The 22,524-nt window shown below is 43.2% G+C and overlaps 1 protein-coding gene across 1 annotated transcript; it reads left to right on the forward strand.

Annotated features, from left to right (window-relative positions):
• The first annotated feature begins 4,096 nt into the window (after nt 1-4,096).
• On the forward strand, nt 4,097-21,324 carry LACTBL1 (lactamase beta like 1). The gene is given in 7 exon segments (XM_010167487.2): nt 4,097-4,141; nt 7,394-7,538; nt 8,923-9,032; nt 12,773-12,930; nt 15,256-15,503; nt 18,415-18,520; nt 20,346-21,324. Coding segments are annotated over 7 exon segments (1,791 nt in total).
• Nucleotides 21,325-22,524: the final 1,200 nt, after the last annotated feature.

Raw genomic sequence — 22,524 nt, forward strand, 5'->3', positions numbered from 1 at the left:
TCGGCTGCTCCTGACGGGACTCGGCGTCACGCCCGCAGCTCCCCGCGCCCCGGGGCCGCCTCCGCCTTCTCTCAACGCGTGGTCAGCCGCGGAACGTAGCGTTTCGGCCGCTGTGCTCCTCGCTTTCCTGATGACCTCGCTTTCCTGATGACCTCTAGGTGCACCTTTTTTTCCTGCCTGTGGTAGGAAAATTGTAGGAATACCCTTCAAGGCAGAGATGTTGCAGAACAGTACTGGGAAAAAATAATATGGAAGAGTTTTTCCTTACGAGCATGTGGTGAGTTAGTGTTGGCTAACAGCAAAACTCCCACCCAGCTGCCCCCTCATTCTGGTCCGTCAGCAGTAACTTCGTTTATTGCCAATAAAAATATAATATAATTACAAGTTTGGGTAGTGGGAAACAAAAAGACAAACATTAAACCACCACCTTTCCTCCCCACATTTTCCCAAATTCAGTTTCTCTCCTTCACTCCAGACTCCTTTACTCACTCACCCTCTGCCCAAAAGTGGGGCTAAGGGGGATTGGGGACGGGCAGTCAAGGTGAGTACAAAGTGGTTTCTCTCTGACACTCCTTTCTCCTCACCTTTCCTGTGCTCCAGCATGGGAAGCTCACAGGCTGCAGTCCTTCAAGAATACCTCCTCCTGTGTGAATCCTTTGTGTGCTGCATTTTATTTAGGAATATCCATTTGCCCTGGAGTGGTTCCCCCATGGGCTGCAGTGTGAATGAATACCTGTTCTGGCATGGTCGCTTCCACAGGCTGCAGGGAATATCTACTTGGGCAAGAGTCCTCCCTGAGCTACAGAGTATATCTGCACCACCACGGAGCACCTCCTCCTCGTCCCCTGATCTTGCTGTTCCTCTTTTGTTCCTCACTTTGCTCCTTCCTCCTCCCTCCATCTAGTGTTTTCTGCCCTTTCTTAAATACATTTTCACAGAGGCATCACCAGCTTCACAGACGGACTCAGCTTTGGCCTGTGGTAGGTCTGTGTGCTGGTTTTGGCTAGGATGGAGTTAATTTTCTTCATAGTAACTAGTATGGGGATATGTTTTGGGGTTGTGCTGAAAACAGTGTTGACAATGCAGAAATGTTTTCATTACTGCTGAGCAGGACTTACACAGAGTCAAGGCCTTTTCTGCTTCTCACAGCACTCCACCAGCAAGTAGACTGGTGGTGCACAGAAAGCTGGGAGGACACACAGCTGACTTCAGCTGACCAAAGGGATATTCCACGCTGTATGATGTCATGCTCAGCATATAAAGCTGGGGGGTTGTTCGGAGTGATGGCATTTGTCTTCCCGAGTAACCATTACATGTGATGGAGCCCAGCTTTCCTGGGGATGGCTGAACACCTGCCTGGCAATCAGAAGTGGTGAATGAATTCCTTGTTTTGCTTTGCTTGTGCATGAGGCTTTTGCTTTACATATTAAATTGCCTTTATCTCAGCTCACAAGTTTTCTCACTTTTCTTATTCTTTTCCCCATCTCATCAGGGGAGTGAGCGAGTGGCTGTGTGGTGCTTAATTGCCAGCTGGGGTTAAACTACAACAGCGTGTTATGAAGGTGACTGGAACAAGTACAAGGCAGTCCCTGACCCCTCCCCAGAGGCCACATCTGCAACTCCCCACCACCAAATCCTTTCTGCGTATACCCCAGACAGTATGGCAAGCTATATCCCTCAAATTCAGCTAGGGAAATGGGGACAGGAGAGGAACTCGGAAGGAGGAGAAGACTGAGATTCTGGAAGAATGAAATGCATGGGGTGTCCAGCAGGATTCTGCAGGTGGGAAGGGGTTGTGTGTGGGCGTGATATCTCACACTGCTGATTTCCAATGTCTCTACATTGGCTCTGTTAGTGCCAATGACAAAGACTGTTTCTGGGCAGGCCTGGACAACTAATTTAGCTGCAGAGAGCCTGCTGGGCATTCTGGCTCACTGCTCCAGGAACAGCCTGGCCCATGTAAAGTACCTGTGATCATGACAGTGCATGGCTGGCTCCAGATGAACTGGAAATGGAGAGGGATGCAGTCTGCTAGGGCGGTCCAAGACACACACAAGTCTTTAGGTAGATCTGCAGCTGAGGGGGTAGAGAAGCATAAAAAGCCCTTGAATAGCTGTCTGTTTTGGTCATTCCCTATCCTGCTGGGCTCCTGGGTGCTTCCAGGTCAAAGCTATTTCACGGATTGTCCTTCACAGCCTGGGGCTGTCTCACTTTGGTGTAGCTGGTGTTATGAAACACAAAATCCTTTCTGTGCAGTTACTCATGTGCAGTGTATGTTCGATAGGGCAGCAGGGAGGACAACTGCTCTTTACCTTCCTGGTTGTGGCTTTCTGGCTCAGAGGGTTGCTCTGAGACAGCAGCCCAGGAGGGAGAAACTCCCCTAGAAAACCACTCAGGACAGAGTGGGCATGAGCTTTTTTTCTCCCCCTTCTGCCACGTTTTGAAGTTTCTCTGAGATGGGACCCTTCTCTGAGCCAGTGGAGGGCCATTCAGAGGGACTGAAAAACATGAAAGTGAAACTTAGGAAACACTGCTGAGCCAGGAAAAACTGGGACACCATCATGGTTGTGGGTACACAGGTCCTTTTTCGGGGGAAAGCTCAGAGACAATGGCACTTGGAGAGAAGGAATAATGAGTGAATTGCTGCCAATCACACTGAGTGGGAGATTGAAAAACTAATATTTTAATGAACTCTGCAAAGACTAAGTGAAAATTAAGAAGGAATGGGATGACAATGAGTAATATGCAAAGAACATGAGTTACCTACATGTGCACTTCTCTTTGGCTTTGAGGGAAGATCACTGCACAGACTGTGGAGGAAAGCCTGGGAAGATTGGTAGCAGGGACAGAAGGAAATAGGAGTTCCCAGAAATGAGGATCGACTAAACTGTAAGGAATTTGATCTACTTTAATTAGTAAGGAGGTCATCTGCAGCCCTGTTCACCAAAATTTGGTCACAACTCGGGCACAGGCGCATAGTTGCATGGGCTCCATTTGAGTATTTTGAGCACTGTCAGAGCCTGGGCCACTACTGGAGATACTGAAATGAAGAGACAGAGAAATACCTTTACCTGTGAACATCTGAAGAAGGCAATAGGATGGCAAGACCCCTGAAGTGCATAAACCCACTGGATTTGGTGCATAACTAGGGGCATGACCATGCCTTCCTCTTTGGAGAACATTTATAATATACTTTACATGGTAATTGCAGTTCATTATTAACATTTCAAGCTTATAGTGTGTAAGGATAACCTCCTCCCCAGCTCCCCATTTTCCACTCTGCTATATTGTTTGAGCCATTAAAACGCCAGCAATACTCCCTTTTGGCTGCATTCCTGGACAGATGCTGTGTTGCTTGAGGAGGGGTGAGGCATGGCCGATTAATCTGGGCTCAGAGAGGCTGACTGTTTGGATTAGTGCTTTGCTCTTAACATCTGGAGCTCCAGAACAGCCCCAAATTCATCAGCGCTGGAAGCTGGAGGGTAGCAGCAAGGCTGGTAAGAACTCTTATGGGGGTGTTTACCTGTTGAATTGCCACTGCCAGGTAGAAAGACAAGAAGGAGCTTTTTATGGGAGAGGTGGCAGCTGTGCAATTACCTTGGCACTTCCAAATCTGTCATACATTTTCTTGGCTGTGTCTGTGATTTCCAAGACTAAGGAGGTTGGTGTTGGCTTTGTAGGGGTAGCAAGGCAGGGAAGCCAAGGACAGGACTGGAAGCACCCTGCAGAGCAGGCACAATGGAAATGTGTCAGCCCTCAGCCCTGAAAGTCTCAAAGCTTTCCTTGAGGCTGGGTGGTGGGATGAGGATGGCCGTGGGCCCTGGCTAGTCCCAGAGCTTGGTTACAGCCCTTGCAGTAAACACAAGGTGCTGCTAAACCAGAGGCAGAGAGAGGGAAAGTGTTGTTTGGGACTTGCGTCATGTGGTTAGTGTGGTTTACCTCCCTATCCGAGCTGAGCTTCATTATTCTAGGCTTCCCTCTTTTCTCTGACTCAATTTTTTTCTCTGACTCAATTTTTTTCCTGCACTAACTTTTTGTTTCTCTTTATCACAGGGTCTTATAAGCCTTTTGTTCGTGGAGACAGGCAGCACAGGGGATGAGAAGAGACATCTGAGCAGCCATGGATGGGTTACAGCTGCAGGTAAGGCTCACCGCATGCAAGTCACAACCTTCCACCATCCTTCAGAGTCCCTAGCAGCTAAGAGGAAAGATGTTCCACCTGTGTCTAGTGAGCTTGTTATCTGGGAATGACTCCCTTGTCTATTAAATGCAGGGCAGCTTGAGGAAGCAGTTCAGGATTAAGCCCAGAGAGTGCCTGAGCTCCCAGCTTAAACTCCCATAACTGCCCTTCCTGAAAACAGCCCAGCCTGCCCTGTCCCAGGCCCTCCCAGGGACAGTGGCTGGAGACATGCAGAGACTGTCTATCTGATGAGTTAATCGCCTCCTGTTCAGATGTCAGGAGGAGATGAAGCTGCTATAAATAGATTGCGAAGCCCTCACGGTTTCAGCTGTGATTCACACACATGGCAGAGAAGCATTAGGAAGAATTAACATTCAATCACTCAGGCACTTTTCTGAGAGCAAATACCATTCTGTCCCTCTCACTTAATCTCCTTGCCCACGGGAGGTCAGCAGCACTTTCTGCAGGGTCTGAATGGGTCAAATGGACAGGGAAAACTGGAGCAGGACTGTTGGGTTGCTAAAAACAACCACTTCAGCTGGCAGGACTGAGCAGCACCTGCCCATGATACGCAGCTGTATTTAGGAGAATGGCAAGGTGCTCTGCTCCTGCCTCACTGGGGCTGAGATCAGACGGTGTGGTTTTATTATGGTACTGGGATGCCTGACAACAGCCTCTGGGACTAAGACGGATTCTGGTAACGGTATGTGCAGGGGACTGGGGCTCTTTTTGACTCTCCCTACGCAGTGTTGAGATGTGTCCCTGACTGAGCGGCTTGCAGGGTCTGTGGTAATGTGCCTAGTTGAGCATAGTGGGGCAGAACAGTGTATCTGGGTGCACTCTAGGTACACTCCATTTCTTCTCCCCCATATCCTAATTTTTCAAAGCTCAGGGGAAAAAAATATAGCATACAGCTAACTTACCCATGGGAAGCTGTGTGCACTTGTTCCTGCTTGTGTTTGCATTCATTTACATGTGCAAAGTGCTTGGTAGCCTCCTTCCCCCTGTCTTGCTGTGACAGTCACTGGGCAATGTACACGAGGTGGAGAAACCAGCTGAAAGGGAAATGAGACCAGACAGGTCCTGGAATGGGAAGTGTGAGGTGTCTGCTTGTAGGTATCTCTCCCTCTATTTGTCTGACAGTCTCCCAGGAGAAAGAGTGGTATTTTTCCTGAAAGGCAGCTTAGAAGGTAGAATATCTCCTCAGGGTGATGAGTATTCCTCACGCTTTTGTATATTTGGTGCTTTGTCAATAAAAGAGAGATCCATGTCTCCAGTTTCATAACAGTGCTATGGTTTCATTGCATTACGACTAGATTGTGAGTCAGAGAATGAGAGAGAGGTTCAGGGCACTCATTATCCACAAGAGGTAAAGGAGAGTTTGAATTAAATTATGAGAGTTCAGTGTTGGTATCTTTGGCTCCTCCGTTAGTGGTCTAGGCAATCTGGAGCTCACCAGATGAGGTATACCAGAAAATCTTTTCCTTTCACCCTGCTCTTAGGCACCCAGGAATCAGAGTTTCTCAGCAAAGCAAAGAAAGAGGCAGAGGAATGGTCAGACAAACTGTAGGTTGTAGGGGAGTCACTTTATTATGATCAGATTAAATCCAAGAAAGTCACCCCTTGACTACTCCAGGGCAAAGAGGACCCTATCCCACTCCTTGCTGCTGGAAAAAAGTACCTCATTGTGGCTCTAGGCAACATCCTTCTGTTTAAACTGAAGCCTGACAGTGTAGGGGTGATTAAAGAGCTCAAAATACACAGGCTTCTCCTTGTGTGGATATGATCTCCTGCCCACTAAGGCACTGTATGAGGTTTTGTTTATCTAAACCAAGCTGGTTTTGGTGTTAAAATGCCATTCCCCTATATAGGAACACATATTACTTAGGCTGATAGCTGGAATATGGACTGCATGTGTGCTCTGGCAGGCTCAGATCTGAGTGGGTCTGGAGGCACCTATATGATCTTAAGTCATCCTGGAAGTCTTAATTATGTTATGGAAGAACCTGAAGTAAGCTGCCTTCAGAAATTTTTGAGGGAATGCTGAACAGTCTAAAGGGCTTCAGAAATAATTGTAATGTATTCCTATCATTGTACAGATAGTGGAATTGTAACCTAGAGTTTCAGCAGGGGATAGATTCCCCAGCTCCTTACAGAAGATCTGTGGATCCTTACAGAGCCACAGAGCCATGTACAAGTCTGGAAGTGGCTCTGCAGATTCCCTTGTTGTGAGTGACAAGACTCAGTTGACTTGCAGAAGCTTTTGCATGAAGTATCCTGTATCTCAAAAAAAAAAAAGAAAAAAAAAAGAAAAAAAGGGCCATGTGTAAATCTAAAGGGAGTATTTTAGACTATCTATCCTACAAGTGAGCCCAGACAACCTGAAACAGCTTTGGAATTTGGACCATATTGGATGCAAATGGCAGGCCATATGTTTTATAACATTAATTGCCAAACTTTCAAAAGCACCCTATTGACCTCCTACAGTCAGTGAAAGAGCACAGCTCATGCTTAGGCACCTAATCATTTGTCATCTGTTTCTTGTTTTTCTTCAACATTTATATGGAAGTATCACCAACCTGGATGGTCTCCAGTATTGTGAGAGCTCCACAAACCCCCAAAATCAGCCAGTCTTCTAAAATGTGGCATCTGTAAATGCCAAGCTTACAGATGGTACATGATATAATGGGAATTACAGGCAAAAATGGAAAGGTAAGGGCAGTACATAATAAAAAAATTCATCATTCTTCTATAAAAGCTGGATCTGCTCAGATGATCTGGCTGGTGGCTGCCATGAATAGATGTTTGACTCTGGAAAAAAGAAGTTGGAAAGATATCCAAGAATAAGTCTTGATGGTTGAGAACGGAGGAAATGAGAGCTGTAACAGAGACTCCTACCAGCTTGAGCTGATGATGTTCACCTGCAGGGAGGAGAAAGGGCAAAAGGAGTGGATAGTTTTCTTCTACAAGAGCCAACAAGGTCAGGAAAGTAAGGAGAGTAACATCTTGCAGACCTCATTGGAAGACAAGTCATCTCTGGTTCGTTATTTTGATGTGGTCTGGTATGCCCAGCTCTGGTGACGCAGCGGTACTAGAATTAGTCCATATCCCTGCGGTAGCTTTATTCTTTGATGTAATATGCCTCTTTCACCTAGCTGGTGAGCATGAGAGGCATTTTTTCTCTCTCTGAGATCCCATCTTTTCTGCTTACAGCAGGCAGCCCGCAGCCAGAGCCTCCTCAAGCTCACAGTTATGGAGGTGAAGTGGATTCACGTGTTGGTCGTCTTCTTCTTCCTGTTGTCTGTTGCAATGACGGGCTGCTTTCTGTGGCAGTACAGCCTCCCCAAGGTGGAGCACAGTGAGTAGTCGTCTTTAAGCTTGGCCATGGTTTGGCACAGAAATTTGTGAGACCAATAAACACCTTTCTCTCCATTTTCCCCCAGAGAGCGTTTCCCCAAAGAGCACACAAATTTACCTCCTCCTAGCTGATACAAGGACACAGAGCAGATGAACTTTGGGTTGATGGAGCACCATAATAACTCTACTGGTGTCCAGAGAAGCTCCATTACTTCTGGTGCTAACATAGATTAATCGATATAACAAGGACACACTTTATTTTATTTTTCTATCTTTTTCTTTAGCATCCTGTTGTAAGTCACTCCAATTTAAAATGGATTTTGTTTTACACCTTACCACATGCTTCAGCTTATGGGTTTGCTTCCTTTCCTATTCTCCTAGTCTTACATCTTTGAACTGGCTAAAGCCCCTGGTTCACACTAGAATTCCCTTATGTTGATTATAGAAGACTCAGCAGATAGACTGAAGGAACTGTGTGTGCCAGGATGAAATACATACAGTGTAACTAGATCAGAATTTTAAGTAGACCAAAGGTGGTATAAAATCCATGGTGACAGTGCCAGAGGAACCAATGTCTGAAAAGATTTCAGACCATACGTTTTCATCACAGAGTATCAGAGGCTGCTTGTAGGCTCTTGTGTATTCATCTCCATTAATCTCAATATTTCAATAGTGCTACTTCTCATCTGTATTTCTAATGCTTCGTGCTCAGCTGGTAAATGAAAAGATAAATAAGCATTTTGTTGACAGCTTACAGAGCAGAGGAGCTGTGTTTATGAACACTTTTGTATGAACTGGGAAAACAGTGCCTCCAAGTAAGAGAGTTCCCATCTCTCACTCAGTGTCTGGCATATGCAGGATACAGCTAATTCAGAAGACAGCTAATATACGAGGTATGCAGCCTAGCAGCTGTTGATATAGTGTTAGATTTCAGGTGGCACTCACAATTCATTTCTACATCCATTTTCTGAGGTTACTATATGCATGGGACAACTCTATCCTCCTGAACTCCCACTCGGACTTTCCCCTAGACATGGGCAGGGCACTTTCATGGGGTCTGAACCCACTGTCAGGTACCCTACAAGGTCTTGTGTAGTCCCAGTTCCTTACTCTTCCAGGTTGCAGAGTCAGTTGAAGCTTATTCCAGCTTCTGTCCATCCAATGTGCTATACCATGTTGGAATAAGCAATAAGAGTACAGTGGCCTCTTCAAGTGCTGTTTTACGTGAGATAGAAACAATTCAAGATTGTCTATTTACCTATGCAGATTTGTCCTTCAAATCTGGACAACACAAACAAGAAAGCTAGTACTGACTGGTGGATGAGGTTAAAGCTTTGTAGTGTGTCTATTCAAGACGTATAAGCTATTTTTGAAATGTTTTCCAGGCCCCTCTGTGACGGAATTGAGATCAGACGCTGTGCAGATGTGTCCCCGCTATCCTGAACCAGTACCACTGGAACACCCAATCCCTATTCTGAAGGATGCATTGGAGAAGGTCTGTGAGGAGAAGGGAACAGAGGGAGACAGAGCTCATGACTGCTTTTTCTGAAGGTGTAAAGGCAGGAATATGTATTTTGCCCCTGATCATCTCTGGGGAAGGAGGTGGGGAATCAAGGAGGTGGAGAACATGTGAATCTAGAAATGGGTATATAAAACTCCTTCACTGAACTATACACAACAGGTGAATAGGCAGTTATCTTATAGAATCAGAAAATCATAGAATAGTTTGGGTTGGAAGGAACCTTTAAAGATCATCTAGTCCAACTCCCTGCAATGAGCAGGGACAACTACAACTAGATCAGGTTGCTCAGAGCTCTGTCCAACCTGACCTTGAATGTTTCCAGGGATGGGGCATCTACCACCTGTCTGGTCAACCTGTGCCAGTGTCTCACCACCTTCATTGTAAAAAAATTTATTCCTTATATCTTGTCTGAATCTACCCTCTTTCAGTTTAAAACCATCAACCCTTGTCCTGTCACTAAAGGCCCTTGTAAAAAGTTTGTCTCCATCTCTCTCATAGGCCTCCTATGAGAAGGCCACAATAAGGTCTCACCGGAGCCTTCTCCAGGCTGAACAATCTCAACTCTCTCAGCCTTTCCTAACAGGAGAGGTGTTCCAGCCCTCTGATAATTTTTGCTGACCTCATCTGGACCTGCTCCAACAGGTCCATGTCTTTCTTGTACTGAGGACCCCAGAATTGGTTGCAGTACTCCAGGTAGGGTCTCACCAGAGCGGAGTAGAGGGGCAGAATCCCCTCCTTCGACCTACTGGCCACACTGCTTTTGATGCAGCCCAGTGTATGGTTGGCTTCCTGGGCTGTGAGTGCATGTTGTCAGCTCATGTCCAGCTTTTAATTCACCAGTACCTCAAAGTCCTCCTCTTCAGGGCTGCTCTCAATTCCTTCATCCTCCACCCTGTACTGATACCAGGGGTTGCCCCAACCCAAGTGCAGGACCTTGCACTTGGCCTTGTTGAGCCTCAGGAGGTTCACACAGACCCACTTCTCAAGCCTGTGCAGGTCACTCTGGATGGCATCCCTTCCATCTATTGTATCAGCTGCACCACTCAGCTTGGTGTCATCAGCAAACTTGCTGAGGGTGCACTTGATCCCACTATGTTGTCGATTAAGATATTAAACTGTACTGGTCCCAGTACAGACCCCTGAGGGACACCACTTGTCACTGAAGGGTAAGCTATGATAAAGGAACATTATTACCTGTCCATCAGAAGGTCTGGTGAACTTACATCAGGACAAAATGATGGCTTTTGGTATTTTGTCTACTATTAGGCTAACCTTATGTCCTGGAAAGCAGGTGACTCATGTAACTAGTTCCTATTCATCAGTGACTACCAATTCCATATTTTATTGCTTTGCTGTCTTTCCCCATGCCACCATTTAAAAATGAAAAAGCTACTTGTTGGTAACTTTAAGGGAATGGAGGAGAACCGGAAGAGGAAGGTGATTTGCAACTGAATGAGAGAAACCTGATTTTTCTCAGTATGCTATACTGTCTCTGAAATTTTAGCACCATCTGAAATTCTGGTAGGTTCTATTTGCAATGAGGAAATACTGCAGTGTTGCCTTGACTGTGTGGGCTATAAGGACATGTTCTGCCAGGACACTTCTCATTTTGTAGACCGCTATCATATAATATACCCTCTTATTTGCCTCTATCTCATGAGCAGCTTCATTAGTCATAATAGAAGTTGTTGCATGACTCTGATAATTTCTTTTTATCCTTCTTTCAATCTTTTCCAGCTCTAGCATATTCTTGTGGAGATGCAGGAAATCAGTACTCTATACAGTATTCAAGATGCAAGTGGATTAGAGATTTATGCAGTGATAAAATGATGTTTTTTGTTTTATTTTATGTTACTTCTCTAATAATCCCTCATGATTTATCCTTTTTCCGTCACAGAGCACTGAGCAAATGTTTACATAAGAGCATCTGTCATAGCCCCAAGGTCTTGTTCCTGCATGCTAATGACCACCAGTTCACTGCCTACCTGTGTGTACGTGTAGTGAAGTTAGGGTCATTTTCCTGCATGCACATCCCTTTATCTACACTGAATTTCAATTGCTATCACTTTACATTCACTTTTATGAAGGGTCTGTCACTGTCTCTGGGGTTACTGTAGAGAGGTATTTTACTATTCAATCAAGATAAATCAGAGAGGTGAGGGAATGTGGAGAACATTGAGTGTCCATCAGAGTCACCTAACCTTCCCTTCTTTGTGCTCCTCAGAAATGAAGTATCAAAGAACTTCTTTGACGTAAGTTGTGAAACTATTCCTATTTTGTAGATGGAATAAGATACAGAGAACCTGAACACTAGATGCATAGGAAGACATAGGTATTTGAAGAGGGCTTAGGCACTAGCACCTCAAAAGTGTATCTTAAGATGCCCTTAGGTTCTGCCTAAGTCTGTGGACACTTGAATCCACACTACAGATCTTGCACTATCTGAGACAAACTACCATCCTGTGCCAGGCTGGTGACCATGTAGCTGGAACCCTGGACAGTACCAGATGTGATTATATTGCACAGAGATAAAACTTATTCCTACACTACAGCAGCTTGAAACAGAAGAGTGATGTTCACTCATGCATGAGGCTTAAGGAAACATTTATCTTCTGAGGGTAAATAGTTTTGCTTATCAGAAAGGCCTATGTTTTTCTCAGAAGAGTCTTGCTAGTGGCCAAATCCAAACACTGAGTTTTGGATTCAATGGCAGTCGAGTCTAGAAGAGCATTGTGTATTTCTCTCAACTTTCTGCAGGTCCAGGCAGGTCTACATGCCAGACACCCTCTGAGAGAACTCTAAGGAGGATCATGATGGCTGACATGAGACCAATCTGTTCTCTGGAGGTGCTGATGTACCCATCTTTATTAGATGAGCCACTGGCACATGAGGAAGGGAGGGCAAAGAAGCACTACAGAAGGACTTGGCACAAATTGGATGTTTCCACTGCTGGCTGTCAGTGCACCCCACCAGTCCATCCAGTGAAGAGGACATGACTCAACTTAGCCTTTCTTCAAATGCTGGGCTTGGAAGGCCGTTTCTTATGTCTTAACCTTTCTATGCAAAAGACAACTTACGCATAATGATGACATAGCTTTGAAAAAGTCATAAAAGAGCAAGACCAAATCATTCTCCTTGCAGGAGGTGGGTGGAGCACAGCTGGCTGTTTAAGTGCACACAACCCTGACACAATAGGGAGTAAAGAGCGATCACAGCCCTCTAGTTGCTCAGTGCTATTTTTCAGATTGCAGTTTAAACGGAATTCCTAGCTCTAGCATATTTCACAGCATGAAAAGTACCATGGGATATTTGAAAAGTCTGGTGCTTTTTCTTGTACATCTTTGAACCTAAAATATTAATGCAAAGAACAGGTGTGCACAGTGTAATTTAAAAAGGAAGAAATTACAGTTATTAGATCTTAGCATTTGTTTTTAATCATATAAAAATCATAGGTCTTAAAAGAATGATCACCACATTCTTCTTCATGGTGGACATGTAGACTGAAAGAAAGATAGTGGATAATTCAGCATAAGTAATGCAAAGGAGCAGTACCGTTAAACTATTTTCTTTTGCCAAAACATATTTGAATAAATCACTTTCAATTGCTTGGAAGTAAGGAGAGCTGGTGGTCTGGGTCTTCTACTATCTGTTATAGACTAGACACATTATAAGATTCTTCATTTAGAAATTCATAACTTCCCATCATTCTCCAGGTAGATATGATGCTGCGCCAAAAGATTCACAGCTCTGGTCTCCCTGCCATGTCTGCCATTGTTATCTACAATGACACTGTGCTATGGACAGGCAACTTCGGAAAGAAGAATGGTTCAGACCCCTCCTCAGTGGTGCCCAATGAGTACACTATTTACAGGTGAGACAGGTGTATCACAGACATGACAGCTAGAAAAATATCAGATACACATATGGAGATCTGCTATCTGGGAATAGAGCCATTGTCACGAATGACATTTTCTACTGGCTCAGGTTCACTGCAGAAATCTCTTCTGGATTACACTGAAAATTTGTGAGAGAACACTTCAGCTAGTCCCTAACTTATATGCTTGTGACTTACTGAGTTGTTTACTTTGGATTTTTTTTTTTCATCTTTAATTTGATCTGACAATATATTAAATTGGAATAGCAGTGACCATCCTGAAGCACCTGTAAACATACTACTCCTTACATAAGACTGTCTCCGTTCTTTGAGGAGGCCTAGGGCACAAATTTGCAAATTGAGAGCTACCACAGGTTTTGTGAGCAGCAAGGAGACAGTGCCATAGGATTTAAAAAAAAAAAAAAAAGTCTAGCAAAAAATGGGGTTTGGAAAGAGTATCTACTGAACACATAAAGTAGACTTCTATGCTTATTTATTCTCCCAGTGAAGTCAAAGCCATATTGGCCATTATTTTTTATATGAATATCGAATCAAGCTCTTAGTGTGTGTTAAAAAAAACAAATATGAAGGAAGAGTTTACTTCCTTTAAAGATCTATTTTCAGTGATTTATAACTGTGGTATATATGAAACATATGGGTTGCACTCTGATTATCAGATGTTGCCCTCTGAATAAATAATTCTGTAAAGCTTCAGCAGCTGTGTTTACCAGGTTTCCCCACCTCTGTACCATGATAAAATCCCTGCATAGATGACCTCATGCTATTTCTTCCAGAATCATAGAATAATAGAATTATTCTATGGGTTGGTTTGGAAGAAACCTTAAAGGTCATCTAGTTCCAACTCTTCCGCCATTGGCGGGGAAAGGGAAACCCATCCCTCGGTGGGATTAAACCGCCAGCCTTTTGGTCAACAGCCCAACACTCTAACCAGTTGTACAGAGACTCCCTTAAAAACTTTATGACCAGTGGGTACCGTTTATGGTCGGAACTATAATGGTATCTGATCATTTTTGAAACTCTGACTTTCATTTCTGATTAATGAAAACATTCCTGGCAAATGCTTTCACTCTAGGCCATCTTGCACTGGACCAAGAATTTCACCACTAGCAGCACAACATGAATGCCCCGGCTATCCCTCTTAATGATGGTCCTGTTTCCAAAACCCAACAAAACAGAACCAGAGTCCTATTCCAAAAGACCTTTCATAAATTTGACTCTGTTCTGAAGCCACCTCAATATCAACACTGAATGTGAAATGTAAACCTTTATGGCATTTTAACCTTAAAATTCCAATAAACTATTTGCAACTTTTTATGGTATTTACTAAGCAATAATTTACAAAATATGTCATCTTACAAGTACTAATTGAGCAGAAAAAGTTCTGTAGCCTCCTGCACTATTGAGGAGATACTACTGAAGGTTATGTTGCTGTCCATTGTGATAGTTTCACTGGACTAACCCTTGGCCAGCAGCCAACACAGCCGTTTACCCACTTCCCACCCACCGCCAGGGGACAGGGGAGAGGGTTGGGCCAAGGATTAGGAAGCTTGTAGATTGAGATAAGAACAGTTTAATAACAGAAATAAAAGAAAACTTAAGAAAACCCCTAAACCACTAATATTAAAATAGTAGTGATAATGATAACACTAACAAGATATGCAAATAAGTGATAACCCAGTTCAACTGCTTACCACCCACTGATAAGCCCGGCCCGTTCCTGGATAACGATCCTAGAGGAGCAACAAACCCGAACCAAAACCTCAATCCCAGAAGAGCGAGAGCCTGAGAGAAAACCCGTGCGAAATCCACCCTCCCCCCGCTTTCCAGTCAGCCCCGGATAATCTACTGAACGTGCCGTGATATGATCTGGAATATTTCATTGGCACATCCAAATGCCAGTTTTGGGGTTTGCTATTCACTGCGCTTCCCCCTCCCAGTCCTAATGCAGCTGTGAACCAGCCAAACACGGTGGCCTTGAGCTCCAGCAGCAACTAATAACATTGGTACTTTTATCAATGATGTTCTCATAACAAGTCTGAACTGAAACCAAAACACAGCTATTCTAACTACTGAGAAGAAAATTAACTCTATCCTAGCCAAACGAGGACACCATAAAGGCCAGAGTTAAGGATATTAAGTTTCTTACCTGCATTTTAGCCATTCCCTTCTGAATTAGCCAAGGTGTTGCACGTAGAGCTACGGGGAGTGGGTCAGCTGGGTGATCTCATGTACTAATCATCTTTCCTCTTGATTAATGGGTTTCTTAATACTTAATTTCTATAAATGTTTGCTCCTTAACAGAATTGCCAGTGTCTCAAAGATCTTTCCCACCATTATGTTGTACAAGATGTGGGAGGAAGGAAAAGTCACATCTCTTGATGACCCATTGGAACGTTACGCCCAGAACTTTGTTATTAAGAACCCTCTGGGAAGGCTCAAAGAATCAGAACAGAGATACACTGCAGAAGGTCTGACTTTTTTGGAAAAAGACTCAGTGCCACATAAGCCATCACCTGTTACCTTGCGCAGAATGGCCAGCCAGCTCTCAGGTGAGACAACACTGCTGCCTGCTTGCCCTCTGCCCACCACTATGCTGCTTGAAAGACACCACACAGAGGACAGACCATATGCCAGGGATAAAAAAAGTTGCTGTTGAGGCCATTTCCCAGTGTGGACTCTGCATCTTTGCACTTCTCAGAAGTCAGACAGGACCCTTGGAAGCAAGCTGCCAGCAGCTTCATGAAGTGCTAAAAAGAAACTCTTGTCCAGGCCACCTGCTAGGAAGGGGGCCAAGCTGCACTGTACACTGGGGAATTGTTTTTCCCATGCAAGGTGAATAAATAATTCTTTTAACACAGTAGCATGACCTGAAATCAGGCTCCAATTGCATAATAGTTTTTTGTCCTCCAGCCCAGAGAGCTCTCATTTTTCTGAGATACAGAGTCAAGTTTGAGACCAAACCTCTGCTTTGAACAGATAGACTTTGATCACTGAGCTAAATTTAGCTTTCAGTGTGGTTCCTGATCTGGGATTCCTGAACTATTAATAGCTTTGTATTTGCTGACAGAAGACTGGTAATCTGCTGCAACCTTCTTAATTTAATAATTCTTACATTAAGGTAGAAGGAGTTCACAGGACTCAGGAGAACTTTAACCTTTCTCAGAAATGAAGTTACTCATACTTGACTTAGAGATTCCAAAATTTAATAGCCAAAGAGACTCTGCTGATATCTCATATGGCATTTTGATTAAACTCTGTAACACCTGCATTATTCCAGACTGGAATAAATGCCCTAAATTTAGGACCCAAGATCAAAATTGCATATAGGGAAATTGCAGTACCTCACATCAGGGTACAGCATCATCTGAAGCAAGTCAATATCAAAATAAGAGTTCCTCAAAAAGGAATGATGTAACTGAAATCTGGAAACAAACAGATAAACAAACCAAAGTGGCCAGTGACAGCAGGAGGCAGAAATAAAGACGTGTGCATGACCCTGCCAGCTCCTCTCCCTGCAGAAAAGGTCTTGCTTTAGCTAGCCTGATGATGATGTTCTTAGGGGCACCAACTCCACCTGGTCCCCTCTCAGGAGCACCTGTAGCTGGTCTGGCTGCTCCTTGCTGGAGCAGTGCGTGCTGTGGCTGCAGCTCCCAGCCCTCTTGCAGTTCCCTATCATCTAGTGAGGTGTGAGGTATGCCCTAGAAATAGTTGTAGGAAGCGTATGTCAAAAGTGTACCTGGTCATAGCATGATTGCTTGTAATGTGCAACCATTTCATTGCTTCCATTGCTGTGCTGGATTTGTGCCCCTACTTAGCTACTTTCATGCTCCTATGTCTTGTTTGTTTGGTTGGTTTTTTTTTCAATACAACCCAAATTTCCCAGACCACACCAACAGGGCACACCAAACTGCTTGGACTCTGACAATTTAGTAGAAGGAGAAGCACAGTTTCAGAATCCTGACTGAAAATCAAATGAATGTTGAGGTCACATGTTACATTTCCTATCTGTCAAAAACCAAGGAATAGTTTCTGCTTAGCATCAAGATCAAAGCCACTGCATGACATATTGTAAAGTATTTTCCATCTAAATTCTTCCAGTGGAAACTGATCTATAATACATGTTCATTATCTAGGCTTTTCTACATTGCATATTATAAAAGTAGCTCCAAAGATTTTTCTCCTCAACACTTGATGGGTACATTGCTCAAACTTTTTAAGACTATGATTTTCAAACATATATGAATGACAGTATGAGATGTTATTGTAAATTATGGACAGTATGCTTGTCACATCAATTATCAGCCCATAAGGTATAAATCGAAGACTGTATTTTCTGTTATGCTCACACATTCTCTGGTTTATCATTTCTAATGAACTTCAAGAGAGACATTGCACTGCTGTCATAACACTGGTTGAACTCTCCTAGCAGTGCAAAATTTTCTTTGCTTCCACTGTAGCAAGTAAGACATGAAGGAGCTGCCCATTGTCTACTGGAAGATGCTCAGTGCATCTCTTATCTGGTCATTCAGCTGCACAAATAACCACAAACCAGATGTAGAAAAGTGCTCTTGTTCCAGTTCAAATCCCAAGATGAGGCCAATTGAGAAAAACAGATGTTGCTGCTACAAAAGAATAGGGCCTCATTCAGCTTTGCCATGATTGGGCACATTCTCACTGAGCAGATGATTGTAAGTAATTTTTCTCTCATGTACTCTTCCTGATTTCCTCCTAACTTTTAAATCAAAGTCAGCTGTAAACTGAAATGAGGATTTAATTCCAGATGTAATCCAAGTTCTGGACTTGGTGAGCTGTAGATTCTGTGTAAAGGAGCTGCGGCGTTTTAAAAAGTCCTGAAGTCCTGGCCAGAATTTTTTAGGGAATTCATATTCAGTGTTGTGGAATTAAAAATGAAAAGAAGTTCAATTTTTCTACATTCAGAAATGTTGCTAAAGCTGAAGAAAAAAAAAAAAAAAAAAGCTAAAAATACTCTACGCCAAGCCTGGCAAGGTTCAGAGAAGTTCAAGCTCTCGGTAGTGAGATATAAAGAACAAAATCCTGTTTAAAGAGTCTGTTACATATCTTTGTAGTCAAGGGAATATAGTCACATAGAAATACAGACAGGGATTCCCCCAACACCCAATATGCCCTTCTCTTCCAAAATACACTTGGGCATACAGGGTATTTTTGATCATTCATCAAAGTATTTTTACTGAAATGTAAAAACCCAGAGTTGGTGCTGGGGTAGGACTTTACACAGATTCAGTGGTTCATGACTTGAATACTGTATCCTGCAGTCCAGTATGAACAGGTCTTCGCAGCACATTTACTATATGTATAAGCACATATGTGCATCACTGACATTTCCATCTTGACATTGAATCTTGCCTTTTGCTCAGTTTTCACCAGAATAAAGTTTCCTGGAAAGTTTCAAATTGTTAACTTCTCTCTTCCATGGCACAGGTCTGCCCAGGAGGCTGCGATCTACCAGCCTGCTGTGGAAGGGCAATACACAAGATGCTCTAGCTCTCCTGAAAGATGATGTCTTGGTTGCTGACCCTGGAACCAGGTCAGATTTACTCACTTATTAAATTTTGGTCCAGGTTTGTGTTCTCCAATGATATTAGCCTCACCTGCAGTCCCAATAGCTGATGGATAAAAAGACAGCCATTCCTACGGGGAGCTTCAGCCATCTACCCATCCACCTGTCTTTCTTAGGCTGGAAAGGGTGACTGTTGGAAGTGCCAGATTTTTTTTAACACATATAGAGCCTGAATGAGAAGCCTAGATGAGGCAAATTAAACTGCTGCAGTTAGGCCAAATGATCCTTAAACTGTGAAAGATGCAGATTTTCAAAAGTGGAAAGGAAAGTTAATTTAATCAGTTTAAACCATCATGCTTAAAATCATGCTATGTCTGTAGACGTTTTAATGTCTCTAAATTATCTGTAAGTTCTATTAATGTTTGTTACAATTTATATAGCCTGTCTATTACCTGAGTTGTGAACACTCAAAAATATGAACAGGATCCAGCAGACAGCAAGAGAGGGAAAAGATTCAGACTAACTGTGAAAAATATTCTAAGTCTGCAAAATTTTTAAAGAATAGAATTAAATTCTGAAATAATTTGCCTAGGGTTGCTGAGGATTCACGATGCCTTGAAGTCTGCAAGCTTAGAAAACTCAGAAAATTCAATGGCTTGGTCTTGGCAACCTTGTATTATTTCCATCTGATGTCATGTAGGAGGTTACAATAGATGTTCCTTAAAGGATTTTAAGACTTTAATACCATCATCTTCTTTGGTATTTATATTATATTCACCATTAAGATGCATAAGGACATCCACTTATACCTCTCAAGTCTCTCAAGCCCTTATTGCTTGACATGTTGATAGTTTTAACCATCTACCTGTTCCTGAATGTACTTCATTCTAAAAGATCATTCTTCCTAAAGAAAGTTGTCATTCATTGATGTAGAAATTTTAATGTATTTTTCTGGGTATGTTGAACTTCAGCTCCATTTCAGATGTAAAATTCTAGATCCAGAATGTATTTATTCCTGGGGTAGAAATATATATACACTTATCATGCTTTTAGTCAGCTAGATGGGCTGGAAATGGTTGAAGTGGTACCAATTTATTATATAAATATGCCTCAGTGAGATGTGTGGCTTCACCCAACTGAAAAAAAAACCAAACCAACAAACAAGTTTGAAAATATAATGTATTTGATAATGTGTTTGAAAAAAGTTGTTTATTCATGTCTCCATGTCATTGCACTTCATTCAAATATAAAGAATTAAATCACTTTATGGATATTTAAGACTCAAGCACTCAGGTGTCTTTAATAACAAAACATTGCTGGATTCTGCTTTGTAGACTTTTGCGTGCTTTTTAAGTGCTTTTACCATCTTTAGGTAGGTTAGGTGCTTAAGTGTTTGTACCATGTTAAATCTCCAAAGACGCTTACCTGGGATTTTGAGACCTTTAAGGTAAGCACCTGTAACTCTCAACTTTGCGCTGAGAAAGAATGGATATAATCTCTGGTGAACAGTTATAAAAAAATAAGTCAGGATATGCAAATATATGTTTTTGCATAAAGGTTTTTTTTGTTTTTGTTTTTTTTTTAGTTTTCCATATCCAGCTTTCTATCTAAAACATAATGGTTAAATAGCTCTGCTGATGTTTCTATAAGAAATTTCTCTTTTCTGACTTAACAACTAATCAAAGCAACAACAGTTTTGCTCTGTCCCTCCTTCATTTCTTCTCTCTCTTTAGCATGTAATCTGACAATTTTTCACCAGAGAAGAGAGATCTACCCACTGTTTTTGCACAGTCATATCCACACTTCATCACTGAGGTAAGGCTGATCCAGACATATTCCTCTTTTTTTTCAGATGCCACTACAGCAATTTGGCCTTCTCACTGATGGCACATGTGCTAGCCAACCATGCAGCTGAGGGGCAATACCAGCATTGGATCTCAGAGAACATCCTGGACCGCTTGGGCATGGAGGACACTGGCTTTGACATCACACCACCAATCCGTTCTCAGATGGCTGTGGGTTTCTACAGCAGCCGGCAGCCAGCCCCTCTCTATGACCTTGGCTGGTACAGGCCTTCTGGTCAGATGTACTCCACAGCTGCTGACCTTGCTAAGCTGGCAATGGTCTTCTTAGGCACCTACCACCGCCATCTCCTAAAGCCTGACACAGTGAAGACGATGCTGACTCCCCTGTTTAAGTGCTCCACTGAATACTTTGCTAACAAGACTGGCACACCCTGGGAGATTAATGAGCAATTGGGATATGATGTCATTAGGAAGGACGGAGACCTTGACGGTTATTCAGCTACCTTCTCCCTTATCCCCAAGCTTCACCTGAGCTTCATTGTGCTGATGGCAGGGCCCAGGCCACAGGGTGGAGATATTGTGACTCAGACATATGAGTATCTTATTCCTTCCATGGAGACAGCATTTAGAGAGGCAGAAAAAAGCTTGAGTCCTCCTCCAAGTCCAGGCCCTTATGTTGGCTATTATACCTATTCCAACTTGACTTTCTATGAGATTAAAGTTGGACCTGGTGGAGTGCTGGTCATGCAGCAGTTTGGTCCTCATGTGGAAGAGCTGATTCCTGAAAAGTACCGAACAATCAAGCTCCACTACCTGGAAGATCGTGTTTTCCAAGTTGTTTTTGATAAGGAGTTCCCATGTGTTCTGCACTTGGGCTCTGCCTCCATCTCACTGGAGACCCAAAATAGGCAGCTCTTTAACTTTTATCCATTTGATCGTAAGGGTTTGTCTCCTGGTTTTGATGCACCAGGGCTGAACACATACAATGTGCTGCGTGTACTTCGTAAACCTGTATTCTATAGCTAAATATCCAGTATACTTTTCTCTCCACTTCTGGATGGTGACTCTGAATCTGTGTCTTACCAGATTCTCCTATCTATGTGGCTTTATGGATGCCATTTAAAAGGGAAGGATGGTAGAAAATTACTCTTTTGCCCAACAAATATGTCATGTCCCACTTCTAAAATTGCTTCAATGGCTTGCAATCCCTGGCAGTGCACAACAGGCCAGCTAGCAAGTGAGGATAACTGCAGAAAAAAAGAGGCAGGAATGTGCTGGATGGATGGTGTTTGGATGCCATAAAGAAGCACAGCACTTAAGTCTCCATGCTTACATTGTCTGTCTGATGACCATTCTGGTTATTGACTGGTATTATCAAGGGACCTGGTCTAGTAGAAGGTGTCCCTGCTTATGGCAGGGGGTTGGAACTAGATGATCTTTAAGGTCCCTTCCAATCCAAACCATTCTATGATTCTATGATTCTATGACTGAGAATTTCCTGTGTATCTCAGAAAACATCTCTTCTTCAGTCAAAGTGTTTTTCCAGGGCTCTTCAGGAGCCCACCTACCATGAACAAGATCCCTCACCTGAGTTTGCCAGAAGTAGTATGTGCTAGAAAATGGCACCAGCCTGATACCAGGCCCTGATTGTGATACCTGGGAAGTGAGGATCCATATCTTTCCTGGGTCACAACAAGGAAACTGTGAAGAGAGCAAACAACTATGCAGTTATGTCTTGCAAGGATATTGCAGCACTTAAGTGTACAAGCTGAAGCTTACTTCTGTGAGCAGGGCCATATGAACATATACTGGTGCATTTCAGCTGGCCTCAGGTTTGTGACTCTCATTGTATAGGCAAGTGTGTGACTGTGGTGTTTAAGTACATGTGACTGTGGTGTTTAATTCATGGGAATCTTTATGTGTATTTTGGGTATGGTGTCTGTGTGGATATCTGCCCGTTGTGTTTATGCAGGTATGAGGGAGGATGCTAAGGACAGGTACACATGCAAGCAATCTGCAAAGCCACACATTCATTTTCTTCTCCTTTCTTGTGCCCAGTCAATGCCAAGGCAGGCAAGACAGATGATATGTCATTAATGGCCAACACCATATCACTGTGATGAGAACAGTGTCGACAGGGCAAGTACTACTGACTGAGGAATCTTGGCTCCTGCAATACCCCTTCAAGTTTAGAATCATAGAATCATAGAATCGTGGAATGGTTTG

The sequence above is a fragment of the Antrostomus carolinensis genome, unplaced genomic scaffold (genome assembly GCF_000700745.2).
Source record: "Antrostomus carolinensis isolate BGI_N321 unplaced genomic scaffold, ASM70074v2 scaffold3865, whole genome shotgun sequence".
Lineage (NCBI taxonomy): Eukaryota > Metazoa > Chordata > Aves > Caprimulgiformes > Caprimulgidae > Antrostomus > Antrostomus carolinensis.